Source organism: Trachymyrmex cornetzi, unplaced genomic scaffold (genome assembly GCF_001594075.2).
Source record: "Trachymyrmex cornetzi isolate Tcor2-1 unplaced genomic scaffold, Tcor1.1 scaffold343, whole genome shotgun sequence".
NCBI lineage: Eukaryota > Metazoa > Arthropoda > Insecta > Hymenoptera > Formicidae > Trachymyrmex > Trachymyrmex cornetzi.
In genome coordinates this window covers 189,052-199,647 of record NW_017298142.1, presented here as the reverse complement: position 1 = coordinate 199,647, position 10,596 = coordinate 189,052, and the positions used below count along the sequence as shown (strand labels likewise).

The following is a 10,596-nucleotide window of genomic DNA, read 5'->3' as shown; positions in this document are numbered from 1 at the left end:
GGCAAAGACGGAAGGGATTTCTGCATCGCATTGTGACTGGGGACGAAAAATGGGTTCATTACGATAATCCCAAGCGCAGAAAATCATGGGGAGTTCACGGCCATGCTTCCACGTCGACGGCCAAACCGAATATTCACGGTTCCAAGGTCATGCTCTGTATTTGGTGGGACCAGCTCGGTGTAGTGTATTATGAGCTGTTAAAACTGACTGAAACAATCAGGCGATCGGTATCGAACGCAATTGATGCGTTTGAGCCGAGCATTGAAAGACAAACGGCCGCAATACAACAAGAGACACGATAAAGTGATTTTGCAGCATGACAATGACTCGACCCCATGTTGCGAAAGTGGTCAAGACATACTTGGAAACGTTGAAATGAGAAGTCCTATCCCACCCGCCGTATTCTCCAGACGTTACTCCCTCTGATTATCACTTGTTTCGATCAATGGCACACGACCTGGCTGACCAGCACTTCCGGTCTTATGAAGAAGTAAAAAATTGGATTGATTCGTGGATTGCCTCAAAAGATGACCAGTTTTTTCGACGCGGGATTCGTACGCTGCCCGAAAGATGGGAAAAAGTAGTGGCCAGCAATGGACAATACTTTGAATCATAAATGTATAACCAGTTTCTTACAATAAATGCTCGAATTTCGAAAAAAAATCGGCGGAAACAAAGTTGTACACCTAATATAATAGGAGCAAAGAGATTGATGCAGGAGATTTGGTCTTTACGATTGAATTGAGATGATCTTATTCCTTCTATCACCTCTAGTAAATGGACGTCGTTCATTAACGATCTCCAAAATTTGTCTGCCATCAGTTTCCCATGATGGTTAGGTCTAAGTCCTAATCGGTTATTTGAGATACACGGGTTTTCTGATGCGTCACCGCACGCTTATGAGGCGGTAGCTTACAGTCGATTGATTTCTAGCAATAGAGAAATCTGTACACAACTTATATGTTCAAAAACTAAAGCAGCACCGTTAAAACGAATGACGATACCGCGCTTAGAACTCACTGGAGCCGTTCTTCTGACCAAACTGGTAAAACACCTGCTTAGGATCCTAAATCAGAATAATGTTTCAATCTATCTTTGGACAGATTCTATTGTTACGTATACTTGAATTGCCAATTCTTCACGGTGAAAGGACTTCGTCCACAACAGAGTCTGCTACATTCAGGAATCCTTGCCGCAAGCACAATGGGGTCTTGTATCAGGACAGGAGAATCCTGCGGATTTGGCAACTCGAGGACTTTCGGTAATTCAACTTTCAGAGAAAAGACAATGGTGGAGTGGACCTGACTGGTTGTTGGAATCATCACAACATTGACTTAAGAACCGTACCACTGGAGAGAGCGGGGAGGTATTAGAGGAAGACCTGCCAAAGTGGCAATTACTCGCGCTCGCCCAAAGGAATGTTGGGATCTTATACTAAAATACTTTACATTAACGAGGTTGCTTCAGATCACTGCCATGTGTCAGTTATCAACCGATTTCGGAAGGTTCCTAACTTCTCATTGTTGTATCCCCTTATCACCATCGAATTGCAAGCTGCAAAACAATTTTGGGCAAAGGCGGTACAAAGTTCTATCTTCCATCAAGAGCTCAAACTAATATCCAGTAGGAAACCTTTTCCAGCCTCACACTCATTTTCTCGGCTTACACCATTCAAGGATGCTGACGGTGTTGTAAGGATAGGCGGACGCTTTAAGGAATCATCTCTTGGCATGGAGGCCAAATAGCCGGCTGTTCTACCGAAATATTCGCCGTTCACAACATTAGTCATCGCCGACTCCCATAGAAGATCCTTACATGGCGGGATACAGCTCATATTATTCACTATACGGGAAGAATTTTGGATTATTGGAGGTCGCATTCCGGTTAGAAGTTACATTCTCAAGTGCCTGAGATGCGCACGTTTTCGCCGTACGAAGGCACAGCAGTTGATGGGTCAACTTCCAAGAGAATGAGTTACACAATCTCATCCATTCTTAAAAACCGGTATTGATTATGCATGACCGCTCATTGTCAAAACTTGGAAAGGAAGGAATTTTCGAACTTACAAGTCATACGTCGCACTCTTTGTATGCTTATCAACGTCTGCGATTCACCTAATCACCGATTATACCGCCGAAGCATTCGTAGCTGCTTATAAAAGATTTGCAGGGCGGAGAGGAATTTGTGCTATACTTTGGAGCGACTGCGGCACCAATTTTAAGGGTGCAGATATTACTTTGCAACGACTATTCTCCGACGCTACGTCAGAATCACAAGGTCTCGCCACTCTATTGGCGAATGACGGCACGCAGTGGAAATTTAATCTTCCATCGGCTCCACATTTTGGTGGCATATGGGAGGCGGGAGTTAAATCGATGAAGTATCATCTTCATCGAGTGATTGGAGACGCAATATTAACTTATGAGGAGATACCCCTGTTAAGCTAGCCCCCCCCTCCCCCACTAGCGATAAATGAATTCTAACACATACCAAAATTAAGTGCTAATTAGGTGCTAATTAGGTGCTGAAGTGCGAAATTAGGTGCTCGAACCGTTTGGCAGAAAAAAAAATTTTTTTGAGGGGAGCTAGCTTAATATTAACTTAGCCTCCCCCCCAATAAAAAAATAGATAATTATTGCGTAAACAAACAAAATAAATACACTATAATTAGGTGCTAATTAGATGCTCCTTTATAATAATTATTACATACAAACGGACAAACATACAAACTTTATAATAATTTAATTTATAATATTGTTATTTTGAACAGTGTACTCATATGAACTACTGTAAATATTGATTATCTTTAAGAATGACTATAAAAATGCACTATTTATCAATTATTGGAGAAATTATGGCTTATGGCCATCTTTTCCGTATGGCCATAATACTTTAGTTTACCCTATCTTAATAAATTAGGCGCAAGCTATGTTGGAGGTCGAATTTCTGCCAAACGGTATGAGTACCTAATTCGGCGATTAAATATTCTTAAATAATATTAAAAAACAAACATTTTGACACCAAATTTGTTAGAGCACCTAATTTTTTAAGGCAACTTCTCTCTTGTGAGCCGACTGTTCGACTGACGCCTAATTTCTGTATATAATTCTGTATATGATATATGTATATTTTCGAATTATTTTGGTCGTTCCTTGGAGCACCTAATTAGCACCTAATTCTAGTGTCTTTGTTTTGTTTGTTTACGCAATAATTATTTTTTTATTGGGGAGGATAACTTAATATTAAGCTAGCTCACCCTAAAAAAATTTTGTTTTTCTGCTAAACGGTTCGAGCACCTAATTTCGCACTTCAGCACCTAATTAGCACCTAAATAGCACTTAATTTTGATATGTGTTAGAATTCATGTATCGCTGGTGGGGGGGCTAGCTTAACAGGGGTTGAGGAGATGGCTACTCTTCTCGTTCAAATTAAGGCAATACTCAACTCGAGACCATTGGTTCCTTGCAGCGATGATCCAGAAGATCTGAACGTTTTGATCCCTGGTCATTTTCTTATGGGTTGTACGTCCAACGTTGTACCGGAACCATCTTTAGAAGACACGCGCCTTTCCCGATTATCTAGATGGCAACTAATAAGGCAGATGGTTGATTATTTCTGGACCAGTCTAAAGAATGCTTACAGCGTTACCACTCAATATCCAAATCGAAGGTTGAATCTAATTCGATCGATGAAGGTTCCGTAATGCTAGTCATAGACGAAAGATATCCACCAGCTAAATGACCGCTGGAAAGAGTTATTTCTGTTCACCCAGGTGAGAACGGGTTAGTGCGAGTAGCGACTATTAAAACTCAGACATCAATTTTAAAGAGACCAATCGTTAAACATTGTCCGCTTCCCATTCAAGCTAACAATTTTCAGGTTAATTCGTTAATGGTGGTTAATGAAGGTGGGCGGAATGTTACGAATTGACATTATTTCAAAACCTCGCGCGCGGGGATGCCGAGTGTGCACCCGTGCGGGCGCGAGTCTGACGCTGGCGTGCGGCGCTTCGGTCGCGCTAACTGGCAACCAAGGCGGCGCTGCCTACTGCGATAGGACCCCCCTTGGCCCGTGTTAAGGCACTATAAACGTGAGTATTCGCATCCGCCATTTTTACGCCTTTTCTCACTCTCTTGCTCCTTTTCTCAATTCCTTGCTCTCTCTCCATTCCGCCGCTAAACTAAGAAGATTGAAGAGAGAACAAACAGTGGGGAAAGGAGTAAAGATGGTGGACACGAATACCTACGTTTCTAGTCCTCTACCCGTGCGTGCGCCATTGTTCCGCCATTAGTGCATAATAGTTTTCAAGTTCCGGATGTACGTATCCGTGCGTGCGAAGTTTGCATAACAAAAACTGTGAAAAGGAGACGTCCTTGGGAAAAGGGAAGGTTGCTGAGATCAGCGACCGAGGAGGCATGGTTGCATCCCAGATCACCCGCCAATGTTGACCGGGTGGAACATACAGAGCGTTCCGATCGGCGATCTGGGAATCTCGGTCCGCGTGCACGGGTCAGCCATATTGACTGCCCGTTTCTACGTGTGCAATTAGTAATTGCATGCAGGGCGCCGGCAATGCGAGGCGTATCAGCGGTTTGCTGCGTACTGATCAAAATGAAATACGAGAGCTCTCAGAAAAACCGAACCACTGTAAGTGGATATCTTTAGTATAATCTTTTGCTAACCCTCTTATTCTTTTGGGAAAGTTGCATTTGATAGCACAAATCGCTAAGTAACGTGATTGGAGGTACACTACAATCCATCCGCCGCAAACGCCAAGGAAGACTCGACATCTGGATTGCCGCCCGCACGAGTCCATATTTAACCCGTGCAAGGATCAACGATTGCCTGTTGGAATTCAGCCTCACCGGATCACTCATCAACAAGTACCACAGACATTGCGTTCAACAACCCTTCCTTTTTCATTCCCAGTTTAAAACGTTCGACCATTCTTGCGTGCTGTAATTGTGTCTATGGTTAAATACCATGTTCGTATTTAAGTTACACTTCTTTTGATTTTAATATTATATATAGCCTGAATCGAGATCGATATTCTACGGATTCGCCGGGTTGATAGCTAACCTCAGATTAAAATTACCGCATTTCTCTTAACCTATAATTAAGATTAGCTTCTTAAGGGCAAGCTTGGCGATAATCTTGAGTTCACCGTTAGTCGATCTGGTCCGAACAGTGCTTGGGTAAATTTGCGAGGTAATCTACATGCCATTGTTGCACACGAAACAAAATATCGTAATTATAATTTAAGTTCATTTTGTGTTTCTCTCACTGAACTGAAATTACTGTGCATAGCCTCCTTGTTAAATTTTAAATATATTAATAGTTCTTATAAGTGTGTGTGTGTGTCTCTTTCTTCTTAACCGGTGCGATCTTTTGAATGAACGCTATCGAACACATTGGTTCATATTATTCGATTTATCTAAAAAAAACCTGATGTGATGGGCACCTTTCACTGGCGGATTTGAATTCAGCGACCTTGAATCTATTAAGAAATGCGAATCGTGGTCGTCATAGGAAAAAAAATTCAAATTTTATCAGACAGTGTAATTGATACATGATCGACAAATAATTTAATCTAATTACAAAAGGGTAGAAATATATGTAACTGAAACTATTTTTAAGGAGCAGACAGCAAAATTATAGTGTAAAATTTAATTTTTATAGACAAAATATCTTTACAGTTTATAAGCTATAATTATAGATATAAATATAGATTAATGATGTTACGTTTTCTAAAGCGTAGATGAAATCGAACTCCTTAAACTGCGTCTGATGAATGGGCCAATGATTCGTTCGAAGACACGCGGATAAAAGGATTCTCTGTACAAAGGCTGATTAGCTTGCACAAGCGCGTTGCTTTTTTCCCTCCATTTTCTTTTTACGATAATAGTCCGAGCTACCGCCGATTTTGCCCTTCCAGGACGTAATTAAGCTGGAGACGCAATATTGGACGCTGGTGGATATACCGAGACAAGAGAAGCAGGAGACTGTGCCCGCCTTCGTGCTGCGTGCTTGTTCCATCATGGAAAAGACCCACAAAAGCGGCGAAGGCGTGAAAACTTCGGCGCGTCTCGCCGAGGAGGCCGAGACTAAGAGAGAGCGCATCGAAAGACTCGAGAGTGAGTATTCGCAGTGCGGTAAGCGATCGTTGTCGAGAACAGTAATAGGGGTAGTTTTTGCCAGAAGAAAACAATTCTCCTCTGTCGATTGTTCTTCGTCCATGTGGTTCGTTTTCCTAGCTGCGACTTTGATTATTGTCTGACTAACGCCTTCAATCGATGCGACGCAACGAATAGGAAATCAATTAATTTATTTGTGAATCAATCTTAGATCGTTTTTTTGACTCGTTAATTTTCGCTTAACGAGACTTCAAATTTAATTTTTAGTTTAATTTTTATTTAATTTTTAATTTAATTGTATTTCTTTAATGAATTTTATTTATTGATTTTTTTATTATGTCTTAATATTGTATCTTAATGTGTAAGTATCTTGTAATCTTAATATCTTAATATGTAGGTATTTTGTAATTTTATAATTACAAAAAACCTACACAATTATATATTATACACTTGTACTCTGCAATTGCGAAACAATAGTAACTTTTTTTCATTTGCTATAAATTATACGAAAGAGATACGGATTCATTGGTTTTCCTTTAGAAAGCTTTTAAATCGGAATAATATCCGTCATTTTCCATCATAATGTTCAAGAGATTGAAGATATCACAGTTTCACTGTACATTATGATGAAACATATCTGTAATATGTTATCAATTTTATTATACTTAACTATTTCATATTATATTTAAAGCGATAATATTAGCGCAATATTACATTAAAATAGCGTTGCTATCGATTATTAATACTTCGTATAAATATTTTGTTACTAAGATATTAAAAAGTTAGCGAATTTCATTTCTTTCCAGTCAGAAAATTCGAGTTTTTGGACAGTTTAGAACTTGTAGAACTGTAAAGCTACATAAGTATTTTGTAATGAATCTCTTTTTCTTGTCTTGTTTAGGCTGGTATTTACATCTTGTAAATATTTAACGAATACTTTGTTCAATTCATTATTTTTCTAGGAAATGTGAAAAATTTATCATATTTTTCATTATCGCAATATACGTGGAAAATTATTCGAAAGTTATTCTTTATTTTGAATCTCGTACATGCACGCTAAATGCGAACACTAACATTGTACGATCGGGCGCTTGGGTGATTATCACGGATTCATAAATTACTTCAGCAAAAAAGAGAACTTATTAACAACGTGAATTGTCGATAGCGCGAGTGCGCCGCGCCGTAGCCGTAATTAAAAGTATTCACTGCAGGTACAATATTCTGTTCTTTCTCACTTGTTTAATCAAAGAATCATTTCCTCTCTCTTTGTACCATAGTAGAATGTAAATTCTAGTTGAAACTATTCGATACAAATGGCTCGAATAAAATGGTTAATTAAAACCATTAATTAACTTGGTTAATTGATTGGAAATTTTTTCTGAGTTTATATATGGATACACATATATATGTATATTTATTATAGTTTTATTTTATTATATTTTGTTATTTTATTTTGTAAATATCTCTTTCAATGGTTTTATTTTATTTTATATTTTGATACAGGAGAATCAAAGCAAATTATTTTTTTTTAATATATACAGTATATGGTAAAGAACAGAAACTATTATCAAAATATTCCAAATAAACACTGGCAATATATAGACAATATAAATTTTTGGAACAACATTAAATTTAAAAAAAGCTACAATTTGAAAATACTTTTCTGATACCAAATTGCTGTCCCAGTACTTCAGTTTGATTCTCGGTATATGTAAACATACAAATTAACAGCCAACATTTCCGTTTGGTTTTTATTTTGTCAGCAAGAGCAATATTTTCCTGAGCATTAATTAATGCCTCTTGCTGAAATGCCGAGCAAACTATGTTGATGTAACTATACGCAACATCCGACATTGGTTCGTGTTTACGTTGTTATTATAGTAAAAAGTTTTTACAAAATTTGTTACATCACGTCGATATATGTAGCACTTTTATATCGCGTGATTGCCATAAAAGCTATTTAATGAAAAAGATTAATTATACAGGATAAATGTTGTATTTTAGAATTTATTAAAAATGAGGCATAATGGCATATAAAAATTTTTTAATAAATTAATTGACTCTGTTTGGTGCTTTATTTATATTTATATTAAAAACTACGGAACAATTATATTCTCCATGATTTAATATATTTTTGAGTATTTAAAATGAAAATCGTATTGAAATGAAACAAATTAATGAATTGATGTACTTCATATAGATATGACGACGGCGCAAATTGAAGCTGAGAATACCCAGATGACCAATGATCTGTACAGATTGCTGAAGAAATACACGGGTCTTAGGAATCTCATCAAAGTGTTGAAAGTATGTATTTTATAATGCTTAATTTATGGATTTTGTTGCATAAAAGGATATTTAACCCAAGGAAAATTACATTCGGATGAATTCATAATACTAATTCATAATATCTGAAAATGTATCTTAATTCTTATCCAAAATTTTATTGAACATTTTCATTTTTTTATACATATGTAAAAGTATTTCGATATCAAAGTTAAACTTTTCTAAAATGTCAACATTAAATTAATTTAACTAGCAATAAGAAATTTAAGATTTTTTTTGTATTATAGTAATTTTTTTATTTGTCCTCAATTTTCAAATTTATCTAAGAGATTAATGTTTTTAAATAACACTCTTTCTGATTATAGTAGAATTTGACTTGAGTTGTACTATATTGATTATAATTCCGCGGTCGTAAAAAGATAATACTGTTTAACAGCGGCGAAACGTAACACCATCATATTAGAACATTGTTATGATCGTCCTTTTTCTTTTTATGTTCCAATAAGTTACGTACTGCTACTCTTATAACGCTTTCCGGTCGATGATACGACGGTTATCATCTACTCGTTTTATGTTCTTCCTCTATGGAGTGTCAAATAAATCGGAGATTAAAGGTACTGTAATATCAATCACTTTACGTTGTTCTTTGATTCTTTCGCGTATATTCGGAAATTATAGTGTATAATACTTCCTTAAAGTCAAAGAAACCGTTTAAACATATTTTACATTACTTCTGAAAAATTTCTTGTGGCTTAAAACTATATCAATTATGTAATGCAATTTCAATTTGTATCTATGCAATTTCAATTTTTATCCGTGCTTTATAATGGTACTTTCTCTCAGAAAAGATTTATTAATTACTAGTGATGAATACAGCCCTTCAATTCCACTTCTGGTGTGGCATATCCGAGATTTCTTTTATTCTCTCTCTCTCTCTCTCTCTCTCTCTCTCTCTCTCTCTCTCTCTCTGCTATATATATCCTAACATTTTTATTAATAAAGATATATACATTTACTCGTTACCGTTATATTCCTGATGTCTGATGTTTTTATCACTCGATTTATCATTAGTTATAATTTTAAAGATATATATAGATTATAGAGGATAGAATTGGATTGTGAGGAACTTTGTTGTGAAAAAAACAGACATAATGCGCATAATTTATTATTTATTAATGACCGGGAATATAAGGGCCATTTTTTATCGCAGGAGGAGTACAACGGTTCAAAGTTGTATCCGATGTTCCCACGTTACACGATACTGAAGGACATGATAAAGGATATAATGCACAACCCGGACTATATGGAAGTCTGTCACGAGGTGGACCAAGCATAGCGGCCAGACCCCCTCCACCGTTCGCCACGTATGACTCTGTAAATTCTTCGGAGTTGCCGTGTGGTCGTCGGTGAAGGGGGTGAACCACAGAACGCTTCAGCTTCGACTGATGATTTTATTTTTGGACAGAGCAATTTCTGTGATCTTATGTTTTATCCTTTATATTCACGAAAATTTCCATTTCCTTACTGGTACCTTGACAAGTCATTCGTCAGTAATTGTCATCTTTGTTCATTCGAATCTTGGGACAAATCTGAAACAAATTACGTCACGCTTTTATGAGTCGTACACAATTTCTCGCAGGTAAGTTAGACCCGCTCCTCTTCGTGCGTGTTTTGTGAAGTTTCGGCAAGAAATGGGAAAGATGATAAGGGGTTGAATATCGCACTGAAGTACGTCATCGAATGTCGTGGAGCAGCAATGAGCACCTCGACGTGCTATAAGAGCACCGCATGAAGATGAAATAGTCGTGGAGCTAAGGTAGGTCATGAGGTCGTTTTCATATATCCATGAGAATGCTGCTACTTACTTTAATCATTGCAAGAAAGAAATAAATCGACGGAAAATAAGCTTTATTCATTGCTTAATAAAGATAAAAATATTTTACGAGAATAAAAAAGGATTAGTTTTATATAATTAGATGATTTTAATACATAATTACATTTGAGATAAATATTGAAAATTAAAAAGATAATGTCGCACTGAATTTTCATAATTCCAAGATGATCAAAAAATTCTCGGATGAAATATAATATAACGATAAAATTCTAGAACTTTATATTAAATTCAATATTTTAAAAAATCCCATTTGTCACTTTGTGGCAGAAGAGAGATTCCGAG

At 36.9% G+C, this 10,596-nt stretch overlaps 1 protein-coding gene across 2 annotated transcripts in view; it reads left to right on the top strand.

Moving 5' to 3' along the window:
- Positions 1–10,353, top strand: part of LOC108763166 (uncharacterized) — a 137,618-nt gene extending 127,265 nt beyond the window's left edge. For both annotated transcript variants that reach the window (XM_018510545.1, XM_018510544.1), the window contains exons 5-7: positions 5,936–6,134; positions 8,335–8,441; positions 9,631–10,353. In XM_018510545.1, the coding sequence (XP_018366047.1) occupies positions 5,936–6,134; positions 8,335–8,441; positions 9,631–9,756 (432 nt within the window). In that variant the 3' untranslated portion in view covers positions 9,757–10,353. The remainder of the gene's footprint in view (positions 1–5,935; positions 6,135–8,334; positions 8,442–9,630) is intronic.
- The last annotated feature ends 243 nt before the right edge of the window (positions 10,354–10,596 follow it).